The sequence below is a fragment of the Montipora foliosa genome, chromosome 11, assembly GCF_036669935.1.
Source record: "Montipora foliosa isolate CH-2021 chromosome 11, ASM3666993v2, whole genome shotgun sequence".
Classification (NCBI taxonomy): Eukaryota; Metazoa; Cnidaria; class Anthozoa; order Scleractinia; family Acroporidae; genus Montipora; species Montipora foliosa.
In genome coordinates, this window is record NC_090879.1 from 48,633,172 (window position 1) to 48,655,191 (window position 22,020).

General features: G+C 39.1%; 3 protein-coding genes and 1 long non-coding RNA gene across 4 annotated transcripts in view; 2 read left to right on the forward strand and 2 right to left on the reverse strand.

Annotated features, from left to right (window-relative positions):
* The window catches only part of LOC137974988 (microcephalin-like), a 34,693-nt gene extending 33,712 nt beyond the window's left edge, over positions 1-981 (forward strand). Inside the window, exon 17 of the mRNA XM_068822018.1 lies at positions 166-981. Within this exon, the coding sequence (XP_068678119.1) occupies positions 166-257 (92 nt within the window). The 3' untranslated portion in view covers positions 258-981. The remainder of the gene's footprint in view (positions 1-165) is intronic.
* On the reverse strand, positions 442-4,029 carry LOC137974990 (uncharacterized). The gene is made up of 3 exons (XR_011117518.1): positions 3,746-4,029; positions 3,252-3,397; positions 442-581 (listed from the first exon to the last, which is right to left on the reverse strand). It is a non-coding gene; the product is annotated as an uncharacterized lncRNA (long non-coding RNA).
* On the forward strand, positions 1,616-9,402 carry LOC137974989 (DNA-binding protein inhibitor ID-2-A-like). The gene is made up of 3 exons (XM_068822019.1): positions 1,616-1,774; positions 6,422-7,008; positions 8,100-9,402. The coding sequence occupies exons 2-3, from the start codon at positions 6,635-6,637 to the stop codon at positions 8,116-8,118; spliced, it is 393 nt and encodes a 130-aa protein (XP_068678120.1). The 5' UTR covers positions 1,616-1,774; positions 6,422-6,634; the 3' UTR covers positions 8,119-9,402.
* A 3,878-nt stretch (positions 9,403-13,280) lies between these two features.
* On the reverse strand, positions 13,281-21,340 carry LOC137975092 (large ribosomal subunit protein uL15m-like). The gene is made up of 4 exons (XM_068822145.1): positions 21,233-21,340; positions 17,824-17,981; positions 15,503-15,659; positions 13,281-13,659 (listed from the first exon to the last, which is right to left on the reverse strand). Exons 1-4 carry the CDS (start codon positions 21,329-21,331, stop codon positions 13,363-13,365), a joined length of 711 nt encoding a protein of 236 aa, XP_068678246.1. The 5' UTR covers positions 21,332-21,340; the 3' UTR covers positions 13,281-13,362.
* Between the last annotated feature and the right edge of the window lie 680 nt (positions 21,341-22,020).

Here is a 22,020-nt window from a genome sequence, read left to right on the forward strand (position 1 = left end):
TCCTGACAAAGGCCTTCTATATCACTCAATTGATTAATTTGTGTAAAGCACCGAAAAATTGATTCAGTATAAAGAAAGAAGTTCATTCGCTGTCTTGTACGAATCCTACGAATATTCTTTTAGCTAAAAACGTGCATCTACAATTATCTGATATTTGTTTTGTAGATTGCATTACCCAGCATGTCGTCCTGCCGTTTACAAACTACGCTCTCAATACTCCAGCTAAACGGCGGCGAGAAACAAGTCCGAGCTACTGAACTCTTAGCGTTAGAAAAGACACTGAGCCTGCTGCTTTGTTGTATGATTCGCTGGCGAGTTACTAAACACGAAAAGGGTTTCAAATCGTCAAGAGCTACTCCTGGCTGTTGGGCAAACTTTTCATGGAGTTTCATAATTTAACGTTGCAGACTTATGAATTCTTATATTTGTTTTAAAATATGTCGTAAGGCAAAGTGCAAACAAGTTTCCTCTGCCGTTTCTTTTCGGAGCGTTGTTGGATGTCCAAAAAACGGCTGCGGAGATGCTTGGGAAACAGCAAACGAAGTGCATGAGGTTACAGGTAGATTGTAGGCCTGGTGATGCTGTAAATAGATAAAAAGTGAAAAGAATGGGAAGGGTTTTACCGAATTTGTTTTTGTTGGGGGGGGGGGGGGGATAGGGGAATCAACATCCATTTTCGTATGGCACGCTTTTTCATCAATACTTTTAATTCTTATTTGGAAGAATAAGTGGAACGCGAGATAATTTTAATTGCAACGAAATAATCACACTTATTATTATCAATGGAAACCACAGCTGTATAGTTCAATAGGGTTTTCCACGTTTCCATGGAAAAATGCTCTCGTGATTTTACTTGGTAGAAAATTAGTATTGCTTCCATTCATCAGTATTGGTCTAAAGATTTCATGAAATCTCTATGCTGATTTTTATATGCCAGAATAAAGAAATAAAATGACACATCATCAGTTTCTTTGCCATTCACTTAACCGTCTTCATTCTTCTTTGTTTGCTCCCGCCCACGCAAAAGGCCTCTCCTCTGTCAGTTCGAGGGAGTGAAATTCCCCCCAGGGGCGTAGCGTCCATATACGCACGTGCGTACCTCGAAAATCTAAAAATATATAGTTTATTTTATTTTATTTATTCATAGATTTTTAGCGAAAAGCGACTTATCCACATGCAAGAATTTTCTCTTATTGTATTGCTGCTGTTCATTTTTATCTACTTTTTTTTTTCTGAGAGGTCCGCAAAAGTACTCGACCCGATTTGACGGCAGCTTGAAACGCTTTCATTTCGAGTCAAAACTTATGAGTCCATGAGGTGTTCAAAGTACTCGGTTCAGTTGACATTTGAGTGGTAAATGAATAGGCCAATTTCGATGTATTAAAATTCAGCTTGAAAGAGATGTTTAGAGAACAGTGGATGATATGCTAATATATTTCACATTCATTGCAACTTGCTTCTATTGTTTTTGTCCTCTCTGCCTCACTATCAAGCTGAATATATTTCGAAAATGGCCTGTGGAGTATTTCACATGACGTCACGGCGGCCATGTTAGAGGAGTGAAACAAAGAAACAGCGGCCATGTTGGAGGAACGAAATATTCTTTTGGGTATTGAACTCTATTCTTATGAAAATTCTTCCTTTTGTGTTAGTATGCAAATATGGCTGCTAGTCATATGAGCGAAAACACTCTATTAAATGCCCCAGAGATCAATAAGCGACTTCTTTAGCCGGAGTGTGATTGACAAGGTCAGTGAAGCGGAAGTAACAGAAGGTAAGTTCCTTTTTGAAATTTAATCAAATGATTTTAAAAAGGAGTTTTAGCCTTCTACAATTCTCGATTTAGTATTAAGAGGAGAGGATGTGATTAATGAAATAAAGAAAGAGAAAAAAGGACAACTTCCTGTACGACATTTTTCACGTGAACTATAGATGGCGCTGCGGCGAGGAAAAAAAGAAAATCGAACGACATAAGACCGTTAAAACACGACAAAATTCGTAGCATAGCCCTAGTCATTTCACTTTGCAAATGAAAGTCGTCAATAGCAGTCATTTTCTGATTTTGTTACGTACCGACTGTTTGAGTGTCAGCTCTACCCGGAATCGTTCATATTTTTGGGGGAGGGGGGGGGGGGGGGTTTATCTGAAGCCAAAAATCAACTCAATTCCGTATGAAAGACCATGTATTAAAGGATAGGATTCACCACATTATTTGCACCAATTGCTTTTACTTAAGAGAAATATGAGTTTGAAATTGCTTTTTCGCCCCTGGAACCGTGGGCGTCATTTATGGGTCAGCAGCTTCTAACACAGTTGTGACGTATGATGGACAATAATAATAAACACAAAGCTTGTAATTCTGTGGAGATTATCGAGATATTTATTTTATCATGAGCGGAGTGGAGCCTTTTCAGTTCAAAACTCCAACAAACCCTCTTTCAGAAAGACACAGGATGTCAACTCATACTACACATTTCTCTTCCCCATATCCTACGTCACAAACTTGAAAGAGAAGCGCTGGCAGGAGCGTTTTGAGCCTCCGTATATACCAAAGCCGCATTTTGAGCCAACTATCGATTGAAAAGCTTTCCTTAATGCGTGCAACGTGTAGTTTGAGAAAAAAAAAAAGAATGAGAAATTGTTTAACAAGCGTAGTTGTTGAAATGAAGTGACAAAATAGTTACAATGGATTTCCAGTTCACCGGAAGCACTCAAGCTCTAAATTTACATTAAATTACATGCAGATTGCAAACTGGAGAGCAATTAAAAAAAAAAAATGCCACCAGAACAATTTCGAGTGGAATCAGGCTGCTGCCGCCTCGACAGCCTAACATCTTCGCGCGGCTGGCTCGATTGCAATACCGAAATATTAATTGTGAGTCCCAAATTTTGCAAGGAATGTATAGGATCCTCATAGACTATCAGCGCCTTTGCCAGAAAACGATTTGTCATTAATCACTGACCGCTAATATTAGTCGCTGATTATCAAAACATTAAGGCTTTAAATTGGAAAGATTAAGGTTACAGTTTGTCGAGTTCTTTGAACTTTTGAGAGTAATTTGAGTGTAGAAAGGCGCCCTTTAGAAGCAAATGTGTATGCTAATGATGAGAACAACGAAAACAATGAAGTCGGCAAAATTTTCCTTCGATTTTATGAACTGAGTAATCATTCTTTTTAAACTTGAAGAGCAAGAGGACTAGACTAAGGTACTGATGACAAAAGATACAAAGACAAAAAGAGATAAGCTTACTCCGTTAGCTAAAAAAGTTTGAAGCTGCCCGTCCACAGTTTGGTTGTTAAGTCCAATCCAAGTTTCAATATTTTCAGATCTTTGCTAGCATGACCTTGAGATTTACTTTTTGAGAGGAGGCGTGAACTTGGGGACAGCCAAAGCAGCTGTGAAAATCAAATGTCAGACGTAAGTTCTTCGATTAGTAATCTCCTCAAAACAGTCCAGGCATGTTAGGCTAGCGTGCATCTGACTCGCACAAATTGAGCTGCAAATGAAGTCGGAAAGATAGCAGTGCGTTCAAATTTAGTTACTAGACGGTCATTTCCAATACGAAGGAAAATAATCATCAACAATTTAGGTCAAACTCAAACACATTACTGCCGCCGTGGGAAAAGTCACGACACTCGCTGGTGAAAATAAACAGGACGTGCTTTCAAATTGTCACAACTGTTTTCATTCAAAAAGCTCTAGAATAACCTCAAAGTCAACTGGTTTGGGTCATGTTTCCTCACCTGCTTCAATGAACTGATGCCAAATTGTGCCAGGATTTCATCCGACGGTTGTACTTAAATGTTTTCTCCCATGGGCTGTTTATTGTTTGAGGTGTGAGAGAGAGATTGCGGTGGGTGGACGTGGAATTTGCGCATGATCATGATCAGCAGAGCGTGGGGCCTTAAACAATCTGAATCCATCTTGCTACAATAGGTCTGTCCAAGAGAAATTTTCTGTCGTTTCCATCCTGTTGTGCTTTGCCTCATGACAGTTGCAGATCGGTTTGGCAATAAATTACCAAGCTGAGAAAATCTTGTACTGAAAGAAATGTTATATGTTAACTCAAGAAAAAGTATCAGACTAAAAAGAAATCCCCCACTCCCACTTTCTGCTTCTCAAGAATGAAATGGCCTGTTTCCAGGCTGCAAAGCTGCGTTTTCGACGCTCAAATTTCAAATAGAATTTTAAATTGAATGAACGAAATTTATATAAATTGAAATGTGGGTCATAGACGAAATGTACAACATACATTTCTTTCTTTCATCGAGTCCTTTCACGGGAACAAACGAGCCCAACAAATCGACCTGCTCCATATGCAAGTGTGTATCGGTAGAGCATAGCTGTCGCCCCTAGCGGCCGGGAGCGATAAGAGGCGGCTGTATTCGCAGGGTAGGTAGAGCGTTGCACCGGCATTGCAGAGGTCACGGGTTCGAGTCCCGTTCCACCTGAATTTTCTCAGGTGTCTATAAGATTGTTCAGATAAGATATGATCATTTCCACATTTATTAAACGTGTGACCACTTGAATCAAAGCTGCTGAGCATTACTTTCCTGTACTGATCTTTGTTACTGGTTTTGAAGGTGGCTAAGACCCCATTGTGAATCTGAAGGAAATACGATCGAGTTTCGTCGCAAGAATTAAACCTAGCGGGAATTTACCTTTGGTACAACTTCCTGAGATGTTATCATATGACGGCTTCAGAGCAAGATTCACTTCCTGGTAAGCATGTTCAGTTGTATGCTTAGGTTTAGAAAAGAAGGGTTTTGTTTTAACTTATGAGTGTTACGTTTAGCGGAATACTTTAAATTTACAGCTGGAATGAATTTTCTTTGTGTTGCAAGGAAAATGTGTAGAAGTGTGTATAGTCTATCATCCTCATAAGAATTCTAGACGGCCTGGCCATTTCCTAATTTCATCACAAACGCAGCTTTTTATCCTCAACTATCTACAGACCCTGGATACTCGCCAGGCTCGTCCGGCGTTTTTTTCTAAAATCCCTATCTCTTATACAGCTAGTGGCCCAATCAGTCGGACACACAACCGGTGGGTTGAAACAACAATAGCAAATTAAGAGAGCATGGAATAAGTCGAACTCAATAGTTTCGTTTTGCTTCTTGGTTTCCTAATCTCTTCTACGGACTGTTCAAAACATCCGACTCTGTGCGTGATACAGTGGTAAAAGTCCCCACCCAAATCCTTGTTTGTTTACTTTTTCATAATTTTGATGCCAAATTTCTTTAGCAATGGCATCCGATTTACAAAGGAGCAGAAAAAGGAATGACACGCGACGACTGGGTTACAACTTCAGTTAAGAGCATGTTTTATGTCGTTTTTAGTTTGAGAGGTCGTGTGACTAGACTTATTGCAAAGATAACATTTACTTTTCAACGGGACATATTGTGTCCAAATTTTAAAAGTAAGATTAATGAAATCTGTTTTTGCGTCAAAAGGCAACTTAGTTAAGTCTGTGGTTGGAATGTTGGCCTTTTCAAACACAGACTCTGTTTTCTTAATAGCAGGCGGCAATGACTTCAGCAAATCGACTGTCTCCTTCTCTCTTGAAAACAGAAGATTGTACGTCTCTGTCACTGAGCCGGCGTTGTTTTTTGTTCAGTGGAACTTTTCAACTTAAGCAATAAGAGCATTTCCGTCATCGTAATCTGTCAAAGGGAACTAAGGAGAGAAAATAACAGATGTAGGAAAGAAGTGAAATGGATACAGCAGGTCTTCAAGACAAAACTAAAACAGATGTTTAGATATAAAATGAAACGTGAGTTTTTGAGACTTTGAACGATTTTGCCCCGCCGTTTTCGTGTAAAATTAACTCTCCAATCGAGGTTTCCTGTAATTGTTTACTAAGAGAACCGTCAGTTTTTCGTCTAAAATATTCTGACTTACGAACAAAAAATTCTAAGGTACATGCCTCACGAAATCGATGTTCAATTGGAGACACTAGAAAACGAACGATCTACCAAATCAGCTAGCAGTGTAATCGTTCAATGTTTGGAATTGCATGGGTTGCGATATTTAATTCTAGTCAGTTTGCGAATCAAAATTTTGGTAAAATTATGCAAGAAACGTGATTTAAGGGCGGTGCAGGAGGGCTGTTATAAAACGCCTTAGAGGCGTGTTTGAATGAATAAAGTTGCCTTAAAACACTGAATGGTCACTTGAGAAATGCTATTTCGATAAGATAACAGTTGTGTTATTGTACCATTCAATAAAGCAAATTCTTAAATGAACCTCTTCGTTTGCTAAATTCAACCCGTGTGAGGTTGAAACATTTATGCAATTGATAATTGAACTCTGAGATATTCTCATTTTGTTGCCTTTTTTTTTTTACTGGAACTAAGAGATTTAGCTCTGTAATTGGCTGTTTTGGCATGCTCTTTAGCTCTTGTTTTGATTTCTCACAGCTATATGCCAGACCTCACCCGGCTGGGCAGGGATTGGTTTAAATTTGTCACCAAGTTTACACAGCTGCAAGTTACCAACCCGCGAAGCCGGACAAAACACAGCAGCCTCAATTCCGCCCAGGTAAATAGCTTTAGTGCTCTGTAGAGGCGCATTACTACACACACATCTGTGACTGCGTTGGCCAGACGGTTTTCACGAGCGAGCATCAAATCATGAAGCCTGATTACGTGAAGTCTCGCGCAATCGACAAAGAGGACTTACTGAACACTTCAGTGATCTCTTCGTCAAGCGTTCCGAGAGTTCGCGAACGGGGTTCTAGGTCTTCTCTTCTCGAGCACGGATGCATCTACAACATGAGTGATTGCTACGAGAGGCTCCGAGCAATGGTCCCCGATATCCCGAACAACAGACGAATGAGCAAAGTGGAGATATTACAGCATGTTATCGACTATATCCAGGACCTTGAATCAGCTTTGGAGTTGCCAGATTTACAGTCTGCAAACAACATTGTGATGGAAGAACTCTCTGCTAACAGGGAGCCCAGAGTTCCGCTTAGTACAATTTCCTACAACCGTGAAATAGCAAGGTAGGTTTGTCTTTACAACTGTAGATCATGTTTGTGCATTGCGTTGCGTTACCGTCCACGTTAATTGTTAGGGGAACAAGGTTCAGTGATTCTACAGGATAAGATTTTCTTATTTACAAAAGAAAAGAACATGTTATGAATATCTAAAGACTCGAGTAGAAATAAACACCATGCACATTTCAAAACTGCCTAAAATGCAACATCATCATTGTCATAACGGGTAATGCCTTCAAGAGATTGATTACAGAACTATCAGGCGCTAGATAAGCATATATTTCCCTTCGATTTCCTTAAGACCGAAGAAAGTGTAACAGTTTACCGTGGTCGCAGATTGCGCGGTTTCATTCGGACAGACTCAAGACTTCAAAACAAATTTTTAAGAAGATTTACTGACTCGACAAGGACCAGTCTAATCCGAAGACATTTTCCAGCAGACCTATTGGCAGAACAGACAAATCAAATCGAAAAGATCTCCCACAAGATTTCGACTATCTCTTCTCTAATATGCGTCCACTTTTGCGCAAAAGTGGACGTAAAATATTGAACTCTGGCAATGCCGTCATCTCGCTAATAAAATACTTGGTTGGTGGACCTGCTAGATTTGTTTAAATTCACAGTTTAAGAAACTTATGATTTTCGGCATAGAATACCAGCGGCCGGCCTGTGCCAGACTGCAAAGCTTAAAACCGCAAAGGCATTAATCTCAGATTAACTCTGGCGTCTATAATTACCAATCCCTCGTATATGGTTCAAAACAGAATGTTACATGCTCGTGTTCACCTTGCTATATATACTCGCCGGATTGAAAGAGCAGGCAACAAACACGAGATGATCATAATCTGTCTCCACAAAGGACATACCGTTCCATATGATTTTCAAGTGGGCATACACTTCTCGTTAACGTCAAAATGTAAAAGGCATATTGAGGAAAACCACGTCTCTTTCAAAATGCTTAACAGATGTTTCAAGTTTTCCTAGAAGAAAGTTGTGCCTTTTCAAGATTCCTAAACAGGATTGACATGTCATTTAGACTTCGAGAACCAACGGAGACTGAATTATTAACATAATCGCATGTTTTGTTGTTTTTGCAGGGACGCTGAGAAGCCTTGAAGATGACAGAAAGATTTCAAAAGAATGAAAAAAGCTGGGGAAGTAGTGTAAAGCGATTCCCGGCTAATTTTCCGGATGTTGGAATGTTTATTTGGACAGCAAGAGGCTGAATTATGTGACAACTCCAAACTAAAGGATTTTTTCTGCCGGAACGATAGTAGCTAAATATTTCTAAACCCATAGAATGTATTATGAATAGGAAAGAAAAGCGGATATCACGCCTTTTTGTGTAAAAATATAGCGGCTGCAGTTGCTCAAATCGATCAATGTTCATTTGGTTGACAAAGAATTTCGTGTGAAGAGCAGCCTTCTTTGTTTTGCAAGTGAATGATGGTTTTTGCATACGACTGATTTGATGTCTGTCACTGTGTTCAAACATAACCAAACACGTTCAATGTGTCAGTTTTAAGCCTTCTTCTTTACAATTTTCTTGTCATAGAATGTTTCGCTTCAACCCAAAATTGTGCTGTGTGAACTACTGGAAATCTGCATACAATTCGAATCTTTTCAAATCCATACATTCTTGCTGCTTTTTGAAGAAAGTTGTTTTCCATATTGAGGCAGCTCTGCAACATCTGGGAAAGTAATTTCCATTCTTTCCGTTTATTTAGAGGCTTTAAAAGCTTGGTATTTTTACAAGAAACATTCGCACACGCCAACACACTTTCGCGATGGAAGAACGTTAAACTTATCTCTATAAAACTGGTAATCCTAGTGGCATGAAAATCGGACTAAGTGTTCTTCTCTTCACGGCAAATTCTTTGTCAGGCATGTTTTTCAGTCGATTGATGTTTTTTAAAACTCTGTCGGCACGCCTTCTAATGGCTTTTTAATTTCCCGTAACAACCGGGTTATTAAACAATTACCATTAATAATCAATTTTTCAAGTTCTAGAAGAGCGCCTTTTTTTTCAAAGCAAAATCTCGTGAGTCTTCTGCTTTTTTTGTCTCTGTGCGCATCTGAAAATCGTTTCCTTTTTTGATGAAAAACAGATGAAAACAATCTACATTCCTTTCCTTTGAAAGCATTACTTTGTCTTGATAGTTCTTGCTGTGATCTCAACTGTGTAGTTTTGCCTTGTCTTTCATCATGATTGCCAGTGAGGAAGGAAGAAAATTTAAGACAAATCAGCGACCTGTCTCGAAAATAAAAGATCTTTTGTTCCATTGAGGGAAAACGAGACGGACCCAAAGAAAGGACGTTCTTGGAAACTGTTAGATTTTGGAACGTTTTCCGATCTATTTCTTTCAGTAGTGTGTTAATAAAGAACGATTTCTAAAAGTGGCACTTTCGCTATGATCACCTGCGTGAAATACGAAAATTAAGGGGGAAAAAACCAGTTTTTGAATGATAATAACTTTAATGGCGTGTGATATGAGAGATATCCACATGTTGAATGTACCGCTGAGTGATCAACACTGCTGTGAGAAATGCAAGGTACGGACACCTTAAAGTAGATTTTTAATTACAGATCAGTCTTTTTCCACAGGGAATAATCTTAAGGAATTACTTAGTTACGGGCTGCAAGGAACTGGTCAGTTACAGTGCGTTCACTGAAATGGGGTCACCCAGATTATGAAAACCAATCGACCCCATAGTCGCATGAGCATCACCGGTCAACGAACTGGATCTGGATCTGAAAATGTTGGAATCTATTGTTTCGGTTCTGCCCTCTGATTGGTTTTCATAATCTGGGTGGGCCCCGGTTCCGGTGAACGCACCGTGAGCGGGCAAGATGAACCAAATCCCGTGCTGTGATTGGCTACCCCAGCGGGCAAGATAAAGCTATTTTGACCGCTCGGGATTTCTCTCTTGGTCTCGAAAGATCAAAGACCATTTTTTTGGTGTTTTATCCCATATAATAAATCCTTTATTGACCAAGCTTGTTCCGTCAAGATAGCTGGATATTGGCTTCGTTCTTTTTTTGCGTGTTTATGGACCTGGACGACACGCAAAAAAAGATCTTGGCCAATATCCAGCCATCTTGACCTCACGCTTGGTCAATAACCCATATGTACAATGCTGCAACTGCTCGAGTGGCTTTCAACAGCGATGATCATTTCTCGATAAGAGTCATTGCAATTGCAGTTCAAAATACACGTCTTTTATAAATTCAACTAAACAGTGACTAACATTTATTCACCTCGAACAAGAAACAGTACAACAGTCGCGACTGACGAACTCCCAAATGGCTTGATAGCTCAGTTGTTAGAGCAGTGCTGTGGTCGAGTGCAATTTTTGTGAAAAAAAATCAAAAGCGTCTCTAATTGGTGCATTCATGTTCGCACGACGGAGTGAGCAGGTACCGTAAGTTCAAATAGCCAATTTTTGGCTATAAGAACCCTACAGCGCATGTTCTCCTACACAGAGTTTACCAGAGCCTTGGATAGTACGCGCGCTCTCATTGGTAAACAGCTGTGTGTAGATGAGAGTATATAAACGCGGCTGTGACACCGCACGAATTTTAATTGGTTATGTGTTGTCAGACGCGCGTTTTGATTGGCTGGTAGGCGTACGCTTGTTTGTAATGGGCCGCCATTTTGAAAACACACAGCCGGTAGAGGATTGGGACGAGGGGCGGGGGGGGGGGGGGGGGGAAAAAAGGGGCGGAGAGGGGAGAGAGGTATTTCTCTCCCCTTCCCCATCCCCCACTACCATTTCATACTGTCCTCCTCTCACCGAGTGCAATTTTCTTGACTCGCCTCAGGCCTCTGTTAGTCTCGCTATCCGAGATGTCTACCGATAATTCGTATCACAACAACAATGCGCCTGCTTTGCAGGCTATTCATTTGTCGAAGCATTTTAGAGAAATATTTTATAAAACCAATAGACGACTTTTTTCCCGTGTTTACATAGCCTCATCTAAACACTTGGGGATTTGGGAGGATTCTCGACAGTTATGCAAACCCGAGACGCATAACTGTCTCGAATTCTGCCAACTCCCCCTCGTGTTTAGATGAGGCTATGTAAACACGGAAAAAAGTCCTCATTTCTTAAATAATTCATGCAAGCCCACATACAGAGCACAAACAATTCTTAGGTGTTGTTTGGACGTCTATTGTTTATTTCCACATATGGTACTTGCTATTGAGCGCTAAGGACGACTAAGTGTACTTTGAACCAGAAAGACCAGTAACAAAAAGTTTCGCATATCACGCATGTGCTTACATAGTTAAACTCCTGTGCAGTACAACAAGCCCGCTGTGTCACAATACAAGCGATTGCAACAAATCCATTCTTACCTCGATTTTCAATTTTGCTCTCACTATGTGCTGAAGCCAGTCAAGTTTTCTTTGACCGTAGTTTTAGTATTCGCGAGTATGCTCTGTTAGGGCCAATTTACGCGGTACGATTTTTGTCGCATGCGAGAAGCTTGCGACAGGGCTACGACATGACTTACGATTGGCGTGTACGTCAGAAAAATGTCGTAGCATTTTAAAACGTTTTAAAACGCTGCGACAATCGTAAGTCATGTCGTAGGCCTGTCGTAAGCTTGTTTCATGCGACAAAAATCGCACCGTGTAAATCGGCCCTTAAAAAAAAAGTACTGCAGCGAGGACATCACCGCTCTAAGGGTCTGGAAGGTCACCTTAGACCAAAGAAATATGCCCTTCAAAGTTATGCGTTTAAAATCTCTGGTTTGGCGTAGAATGCTATTGTAGCCTCGCCTATATAAGCCATGCAACGCAGACATCACTTGGGCTTTTGAGATTGTTTTTAGTGCAATTGTAAATTGCGTGCAAATGTAACAATGCTTAGTTCTACCGTCTTATCTCCGACGAAAAGATAGAGATACATGTACAATAGTTTATTTAGCCACCTTGCAGTTTTCAAACTGAATAGCGCAACTTAAAGATATCGAGTATCTTGTGTTTATTTATATTTCTTATTTTTGTAAGTTTATTCCCCAGTTAAAATTCTTAAGTAGGGTAATGAAAGGAAGCGAAAAGGCAAAGATGTAAAGATAGGAAGGAGATGTGCCAACCATTGAAACAAAAGAATCCCTAAAGGGTATTTGGGCAGCCAAAAGGGCTCTGGTTGGCACACTATCAACAATAGGTGACCTCAAGGATATCTCCAGTACAGCATGCCCTAAAGGTATCAAAGATACCGAAAGATATTGAAAGACAAGCATTAAAGTCAGCCGCGGGTAAAAATATTCGGACAAAAACGCAAGTCATGGTACAGCGCTCAGAGAGAAATGTCCAGAGGTACCGCCACAGTTTTATTCCCGTATCCAACAAGTAATTCGTTTGGCGAGCAAGGGAATCACGACCATTTGTCGGTTTCATTATTCTAAGAACATTGTGTTGGTAAGGACAAAACCAGATTGACACCTCACCCGCGACTTAAGTGTCAATGGTTGAGAAAAGGGAAGTAGTTGGTTAGTGCTGGTTCTAAAAGATAGTACAATTAGTACAATGCGTTCAAGAGGTCGCATGTAGTACGTGACGTAGGCTCCGAAACACTGTGTTCTTGTTCCCTTGGAGACAGTCTTATGTGTATTTGAAGGGGGTAGTTTCTAAAGAAACTGTGGTGCTGCGTCGGTGGGGAAGTAGTATACAAAAATTTGGTTTTATCAACGGAGTTGATAATGTAAATTGACCACCGTATAGAGATTCTAAACGCTGACGTTTCGAGCGTTAGCCCTTCGTCAGAGCGAATCGAGGAATGGAAGGAAAATTCCTCGATTCGCTCTGACGAAGGGCTAACGCTCGAAACGTCAGCTTTTAGAATCTCTGTACGGTGGCCAATTTACATTATCAACTCCGTTGATAAAACCAAATTTTAATGTATATTTGGTCTTGATATGAATTTCCATCCTGTTCCCTTCTTTATGATCCCTCAAATTAATTTCAGCTCGCTTGTTCCACATGATGTCTTGTTTTTGTTTTTGTTTTGCCTAGTTCAAATTGACTGTGTTCCTTTTTTCTCTATTTAAAGTAGAACCCATAGGAGGGCCCCAGCAAAAATAATTTTGCTTTTGGGGATTGGGGAAACGATAGAGAAACTTTTCCGAGATTTTTCTTTCTTGCACATTCCAACTCCATTTGTTGGGAAGCAAGGTGGCCAAGTGGTCTGGGTGCTACCCGCCAGTTGGGATTTGTTGTGTTTGTTCCATAATTATTTTGTTTCATTTGCCATAAAAAGCTACTCCGAGGAATGTTCAATTATAAACACATTTATCCACAGTTTCACGTACTTTCCCACACCCAAACCCCCGAAAAAAAAAAAAAAAAAAATTCAATCCACCTCGCTAGCGAGACTGTTCGCATCTTTAGCCTTTTCAAGTTCTACAGGGTCCGCTAAATATCCTCTGTTGGCTGGATCTGTATAATATTTTATCAGATCATTGGGTGGGCGAGCTCGTCGTGGAATTGGTCGGCCTTCAAATTTCTCCGGCTTTAAAAGGACGCGAAGTCCCAATTTGTTGTAATGAGCACACGTTATCTTCCCTCCCTGCCTTTCTATGGCCTGTATTGCGGTTTTGGACGCTCTGCTGACTTCAATGTCAATGTTTGCCTGAAACCAGGACTTTCCCTGCCATAGAATGAGAAAAGAACGTGAATCAGGAGGTATTCTGTGTACTTGTACGAACTGTTACACCTTTAAGTGATTAAAACCTAGGAAACATCGGCTAAGTTTTGCTGGAAAAAGCGATGGGGGAATGGGACGGGAGACAAAGCGTTTCAAATAGGCCACTTCGGAAAATACCATAATACTCTTTGTTTGTCCCCCCAAATTTTGCATAAGCATTGTTTCCAGTTTCTCTTGGGACTTACAATGGTCCAAAGAGAAAACAAAAACTATGCTTATGCAAATTTTGGATCAGACACTAATGATCACTACTTCCAACCCAAGCCGACAGACTGGAATCCAACTTCCAATCGAAGTATTGTACATTGACTAGCATGAGTAGCAAGCATTTCCAGCAGGAGAGAAGGGAATTCATTTTTCTGGCAGCGCGAGAATATGGAGAGCACACACACAAAAAAAAACATTGGAGGGGGGAGAGGTGGGGGGGGGGGGGGGGGAAATAAGAGAAGTTTCTTTTTTGTCTCGCCCCAATTTTCGCGCGGCCAAAACATTAAAAGTCTTCGACGGAAACGCTTGCTAAGCAGGCTATACATTGACTGGCATCTAACTTCCAATCACAGTAGATTGGAATCCAACTTCTAACTTCCGAGTCAAGGCTTACTGTACCGTTGATGAATTTCCAATATCAGTAATTTCACCACAATTCCTCGCTCAAATAAACGTGTTATTTGATTATGCGGCCTTTTTGACGGTTCTGTATATGAAAGAAATTGATAAACAAAGCTAATGCTGCCAAGAGACTGACTGAATAAATGATCTCACAGAAAGGATCCCAAAACTGTGGCCTGCCCACATCTTTTTGTGTGTACACTTATTATCTAATATGTCACAAAAAAACGTCATTTTCGGTTTCTGATTCGATAATCTACATGTACATGTACAAGCATAAAAGAGTGTGATTTATCAACAATCATCCTTAATATAATGTCAAGAATGCATGTGATATTATAAAGTAATTAGGATAGTACGTGCACTCTCATTGGTCAATAGCTGTGTTTAGATGGGAGCATGGAAACACGGCTGTGACATCACACGAATTTTGATTGGTTATGTGTTGTCAGATGCACATTTTGATTGGCTGGTAGGAAATATGAGCGTGTATCAAGAAAATTAGTTTCAATCTAGAAGTAGAAAAAGCAGCATTTTCCTTCATTTGTCGAATTATCCATGATAAATATTTTACAAAAGCAATAGAGGACTTTTTTCCGTCTTTCCATGGCCTCATCTAAACACTCGGGGGAGTTGGGAGAATTCTAGACAGTTATGCGTCTCGGGTTTGCATAACTGTCTCGAATTCTCCCAACTCCCCCGAGTGTTTAGATGAGGCTATAGAAACTCGGAAAACGTCCTCTATTTCTTAAATAGACCTCTTTCATACATTGTAATGGCCGCCACATAAAAATTAATATTCGTTTATTTCAATTCGATGTAAGCCTTTCTAGGCTCTTTACAACAGGAAAATTAAAAAGAATATTTGTTCCAAAGTGAGGGCAGTACATGTAGGTCCGAATTAACATAAATACAAAGGAATGGAATGGTCGTCAACATTTTGCAAAGTAGTCTGTAATAGCACTTATAAATGAGAGACAATATTAAAGGTGTATGCAACTGGGCACACATGTCCATCATGTTGGCAGTTATAATAAGCTATCCACACAAGCAATGCCCACTTTTACTTACAGTATGGGCAAGTTTTTCCTAAAAATTAATAGAAAGACGCTCCTCGCTGTATCCCAGCCTAACATGCCCAAATTATTAATGATGAAATCATGCAAGAAGACCTTACCGTTCCCAGCAGCTTTACTCCATCCTTAATTTTTCCACCAACTGCTCCAGATCTCCAAAGATGATACATGTTGATGGGTTCCTTGGGATTGAGGCGTCCACTATCAATAAAGAACTGCAACCGGTTTAAGTTCAAAGGTGAATAAACTTTTTGTTTTCTGAGAAGAACAAAAATTTAGAAGTTAGTGGCATGAAAATAATACAATGACAAAATCAGTATTTGATATTAATTTCAAGAAACCATCCTGTTTAGAAGGGTTGACATTTACCGTACCTATTCAGCTATAAGCCGAACGATTTTTACACAAATCCACCCTCAATTTGGGCAAATTTTAAGCCGTAGAAGGGGTTTCGGCTTATATAATTATATATATTTTTTTCCTTTATTTCGTCACAAATACAACAATTACAACACAAGTAAAAACATATAGGAAGCAGCTAAAACAGCTGCGCATTTGCTGTTGTTAGCATTAATTATCAGTTAATTATATGTATTCACAATAATACTTAATTATAGCCGAGTATTTAATTTTTGATAAAAGAATGTTCTCAGCAAATTAAAACACCCAGGTGGTATCACGTGAAACAACAATAAAATATTATTGCTTAAAAAAATGTGTTCAATAGTGAAAAGAATGGCTTACCATAGCAAGATGACACCCATCGAAAATGCACATTGCATGCTCATGGCTCAAAAGCAACCTCAGTGAATCCTATGAACCTATTGACTGAGTGGGAGGGCCGGACAGAAAAGTGTTTGGCCCAAGGTCATGGTGTATGTTGTATGGACTTAGAATTTTTCCTTGAATAAACTAGTTTATTTTTTACCTTCTTTTGTTTCAGATTATGATAATAGGGCCGTTTATATGTGGCGTACATGATACGGATAAGCGGCGGCTTCAGAAAGCTGTGAACGTAGATTTTGCACCATTTATACGGGGTGTTCGCATCGTACTGTATGGCTTATTTCCTCTTGTATAAATGGCCCTAATGTATATAAGACAAACGAAACTACAACACGTTCGGTCCGGGCGAAAATAACCAAGGCTCCAATACTTTCCTGCCTGGTTCCAACCTACATGTAAAGTCAGTCAATAAGCATATTATTATTACTACCATTTGCGTCCATCCTTGAAGTCTGACGAATTTTTAGCGAAGTTTTACTTTTCAAATTTTAATGGTTTATCCGGTCGTGTCTCACTTTTGACCAATGAAACCTGAAAACTTTGAGAGCACATGAACAAAACATGCTGGTATGCCGTCAAAAACTTTGTCAATTTCATGACATAACCGCCAACATTTCATTGGTTAAAAGTGATACATAACCGGCCAAACAGTTAATGTTTGAAAAGTAAAACTTCAGGCAAAATTCGTCATGCTTCAAGGATGGACACAAGTGGTAGTATGGGCTCTTAATACTACATGAGAACTCAGAGGATGAAGTTTGGACAAAAAAAGTTACAAATAATTATTTGCACAGAAAATCATCTAATATGTTTTTGTTGATGTTTATCTAGAAACAAAGAAATTCTCAAAAATCGCATCATGCAGAACAGTACTCAACAGGGCCGTATGGCTTTTTCCGGCCCTTCTTGTGCTAATGCGTACGGCCCTCATAATGGGATTTTCTCAATAGTTTTAGAACGAAAGTGCATGGGGTCATACAGTCCATACGATAATAATTTATTTCTTATTGCTGAAAAGTGATCAGCAGGTACAGTACAGATTAATCTTGCTAAGTGATCAAAGAGCCAGAGCAAAATCAGGTACATGTATCACTTAAACACGATGATGCACTATAAAAGGCGTGGTGCCTTAGGCAGATGCAAAATTAATTATTTATGAATCAAATGTGGACCCAACCGAGAGCTTCATGATAATTTGTTCAATAAAAAAGCCCATAATGGCAATGTGTCCGTAACACATGTATATCATAAAAATGTTATGTCGTTCTTTTTTTGTAATCCCCAGTCCCTTTTTTTGGCTAGAAATATATTTTTGAGCTTCCGTCTCCGTGTTGCCATTTGTTGATCACCATCTTGGATAAATAATCAGTCGTGCTTAAATGAAATCTAACAAAAGCAGTGCATGAAGCGCCCCCTTTTACAGTGCGTCTTCATTTTTAAGCTGACAGTCTCTGCCTGGATCTTTAACTATGCAAACATACCAGCACGAGTGGGTCAAATGGTGTACTGTGCTATCTACAAAAATCAATCCAGCAGGTAAAGACTGTCAAAACCAATTAAGTTTAAACAAAACCAATGAATAGCCTATCCATCCTTTGAACTGGCACTTTCATTCCTACATGTAGACTGCACTTACGTATTTTTAAAACCATGCTTTGGAACTGATAGGTAAAATGGTGTGTTTCCTCCTTCAAACCCAAGTCTGGGTTTTGTGTTTCTCTGACCCTGTCCTTTGTGGCCACGCCCACATGTTTTACCCCTTTTTGACCCTGGACCACGACCTTTGCGATGTTTCTGTTGAGCGTGAGTGGAATGAACCATTAGTTATTAACAACATTTTAGTTTCCAAAATTGGAATTATTTTTATGAGTTAAAAAGTCTATTAGCCATGAATCCTTGATCATCTGTACACGCCAGAGTGCCTCAAAACAGTCTAAATAATTTAAGAGAAAGAAGTATAGAGGACCAGACATTGTTTACAGGGGGGATGGTATGGTACATTCTCATTGTCCTTGACACAATTTTCAGTGACCCTGTTTGTATTGCAGCCCCAAAAGAAAGTGCACAGGAAATGGCATCACCCACCCTCAATCACAGACAGTCACTGTCTCAACATGACTGTTAACATACCTTACATGTACTGGTATGTTTGGAGGTAGAGCACTTCTGAAGCCAATTAATAACACATGCCCATATAGAGAGAATTTCAACTGAGTAACCAAAATAATTACTTTTGCCTATCAAAAAGGACAGAGACAGTCCAGTAAACCAATCAAAACTCAAAGCAATTACATGTAGCGGACACAAAGCCCAGGAAAACAATCATGCACGTGCAAGCCACAATAATTATTGGTTTTGGTTTCACTTCTGATTGGTCAATAAGAAAGGCGCAAGAACTTTGAACCAATCACTGAGTAAAGTAGTGCAAAACCAAAGTAATTCACTAATTACTTTCGACACTCAATTGAAAACCGCTCTTTGGCTAGATACCAAACTTAACTGACAGAACAAAGTTACCTGTATGACAATAGTTGTGCCCTGATTCTACAAGGAATGTTATAGCATGATTTGTGTGAAGATGCCAAGGAATTCATCTTAAGCTACAGTATTTAACCCTTTAAGCCCCAAGGGGGCCCCCATTGATGAGTAAAATCATCTGGCGTTAAACAGAGTAAAATCTGTAAGTGGCATTAAAAAGGGTTAAAGGAGACATATGTTGGTTTTGAGTGGACCTAGATGTTAAATGGAAAGGAAGGTACATGTATTAAAATGAAAGTTATCCATTATTGATGCCCTATTGAACATAAGGCACTCCTGCTGCTTCAAGTAACTCTTTTGACAAGCAATGTGTTCATATCCCAAAAACAAAACAAATACAGTATTTGGTCTGATGGGATAAACTGAATCAATACTATTATTGATGCTAAAGAGAACCAAGAGCTGCTTCTTAAATTACAAATGTTTGAATAGGGTGTGTCCCAATAAACGGAAAATATTGACATACGTTCTAGTGAAAGACAAAGTAAATCTGGGTCTGAATTTAATTTGTCCAAAGTATAAAAGAGAATCAGAAGGTGCTAGGACTTCTCAAGTATCAGCCACTAGGTTTTTGGGTTTTGGAATTCACTTCCCAATGAAAGTAAGAGTAGCTCTAGTTTAGAAATTCTGATGAAGTCTTTATATATACGTATTAATTCTTTTTGGAATCCTATCAAGATGTTCATCACTTTTCTATATCTTAGGTTTTTCTATTTTATTTTCATATACAGTGCAGCTCGGAGATAAGCGAACCAAAATATATGCAAAAAACGCACATACGCAAAACACGTAAACGCGTCAAAAAAACGCAGATGCGCATCAACACATATGCAAAAAGGCTCATTAGTGTTAATGAGCTCTCCTTTTGTCTTTCTTTTGTCGCCTTGTCTTTGTTTACTCTCAATCGTTTCCGGTGTGGTGAATGTGAAAATAATTTGTGTGTCCTCTGGTCGGTGCACAAAAAATCTCACCATATGCTTATTCTAATGGCGCAAAGTCCTTTTGGCTGGATATTTGTGTTTCAGAGCCAAAAAAAAAAAACAAAATTCATCAAGTTTCCTTTTGGAGAAATAAAAAACTGTACTTTATATTAATTCATAGATAAATCACATTTTAATATCATTGTCTATAGGCTAGTGTTCATTACTTCATTACTAATATGTTTATGTAATGGTGTCATATTACCCTTCTCCTTGACCTAAGCATCACTTCTGACTAGAAATACAACTGATGAATGTATCGCCCTATCTTCCTTCCGCAAGTAAACACAACAGTTACCAAAACCCAGACTTTAAACTAACATGACCACTAATGTTAACTCTACCGTTGTAAAGACATAATTGACGCTTAGGCATCATGGGACACCTTGTGGCATTGCTTTCTGTCCTGGACGTAAGCAAATATTTTGACGAGATAAGGATTACAATGTACAGTGCTGACAATGCTCACAAAAAAGATTCAACAGTTGCAGGATGCAAAGGCCAAATTCAAAGGACTAAGGACCCCTATTCCAAAATTGTTGATATTCTTCATGAGTTGATAAAACAAAAGTTCAAAACTCTGCAGCAAATTTTGTTCCCAACCGCAGAAATTAGTATATCTGTAAATCTGTTCTACAAAAAGACATGTGTTCCCGTTGTGCTTTATCTTTACACAAGCCAAGTAAACATGACCATGTAAGTTACGGAGCCACAAAAGTAAAGACTTCCTTGGAAGACAAATTAACACACCCGTCAACAAACTTGAATTTCGCACAATCGCCCATAGCAGGAAAGTTAAAATTTTGTCATGTGAAAGAAGAATAATCAAGAAATCACCGCACACATTTGTTTTTGGTGGTATTTTAGTTAACGAGGAAATATAACATCATGTTCGGAAAAGTCGTGGACCAAGGATCTCGCGGACCAAGGACACCATACTGTTAGAGAAAAATTAAAAATTATTATATTCTTGGGGGACAAAATCTTATTCCTACAATAACAAGCTTTGTGAGAGCTACACAAGCATATGTTTTCGAATATGTTTTTCTTGATTTGTTACGTATATACATGTAAGCTTACATATAGGCTTATTAAAACACAATTGGGGACTTCTTCTGACCGGCAGGTACAAAACACAGGTCAAAGGTCACAGGTCATTGTTTTACCAATACAGAAAGTATCCTAGACATTCATAAACTTTTGTTTAGACCTAAGGTTAACTTTTATGAATGTTTAGGATACTTTCTGTATTGGTATCCTAAACACTCATAAAAGCTAACCTTAGGTCTAACTAAAACAAAAGTTTTTAGGCCTAAAGTTAGCTTTTATAAATGTTTAGGATACTTTCTGTGTAGGTAAAACAATGACCTGTGACCTGTGTTTTGTACATGGTACCTGCCGTCTTCTGAGCGTGCGTCAATGTAGATGAAACAAGACCAGTCGATACTAATATTCCCATGTACTCTCGCTAAAAATTTAGAGTTAAAATAAAAATAAAAAACGTTTTATACAAGCAACAATACATACCCTGGTAAAAGCCTCTGGTATATCTCTGATATTGTTTAAAGCAACGCGAGGAAGCTGTCTTAAAGCAGCCAAGTTGCTTCGGACATGGCAAGAAGCCATGTTGGTCTTTTGTTAGTTCCCAGGTCTCTTAGGTTTTCTGGATTTCATTTTCGTTCCCAGTCCTAAATGCGCTTTCCTTGCAAGACTAAAACTCTTTTATATGATTGCCGCGTGGGAATCTTATGGTATAGCTTGGTAAAAAGAAAGGAAAGAAAAGGAGCTTTATTTGAGTGCCTAGCCGTTCTAGCGCTGGAGCGCTAATCGGGGACACTGTAAACTGAAACAAGACGCCTCCAAAGGCGTATCCGTGGAATGCAACAGTTGACTCAAATTGTCCACTTACGGAAAATGGCGAGAGATTACCAGAAAGATACATCTGTAATACAACTTGAAGTTGTCTGTTGTAAAAACTCATTATTAATGTTACTAAATTTGCAAATGCAAACAAGGAAGCCCTATTTGCGGGTTCTCGGGATACGGGATCTTTCATTTATTTATTTCTGGAATGAGACTTTATTTAAATCCTACAGTTTTACTTCTTTCCTTAACTACGTTCATCCAAAAATTACAAGATCAGCCTTAAATCATCCGAAAAACTTATTACAGATCACAGTTCAACAACTTATCATCCTGGGCCAGTTGTTCAAAAGTCGATTAATGCTAATCTCAGGTTAAAAATGAACAAACGAGTTTTATTCTCTACTCCCAAATGCTGTTCAAGGCTGATATTCCGTGAAACTTTACATTAG

Excerpts from the sequence above, each read along its gene's own strand:
- LOC137974989 (XM_068822019.1), top strand. The coding sequence starts at position 6,635 with ATGAAGCCTGATTACGTGAAGTCTCGCGCAATCGACAAAGAGGACTTA.
- LOC137975092 (XM_068822145.1), bottom strand. The coding sequence starts at position 21,331 with ATGGCTTCTTGCCATGTCCGAAGCAACTTGGCTGCTTTAAGACAGCTT. Across the intron at positions 17,982-21,232 it reads TACCAGAGGCTTTTACCAGG|AAACATCGCAAAGGTCGTGG; the intron begins GTATGTATTGTT and ends CACGCTCAACAG. Across the intron at positions 13,660-15,502 it reads GAGTAAAGCTGCTGGGAACG|GGAAAGTCCTGGTTTCAGGC; the intron begins GTAAGGTCTTCT and ends ATTCTATGGCAG.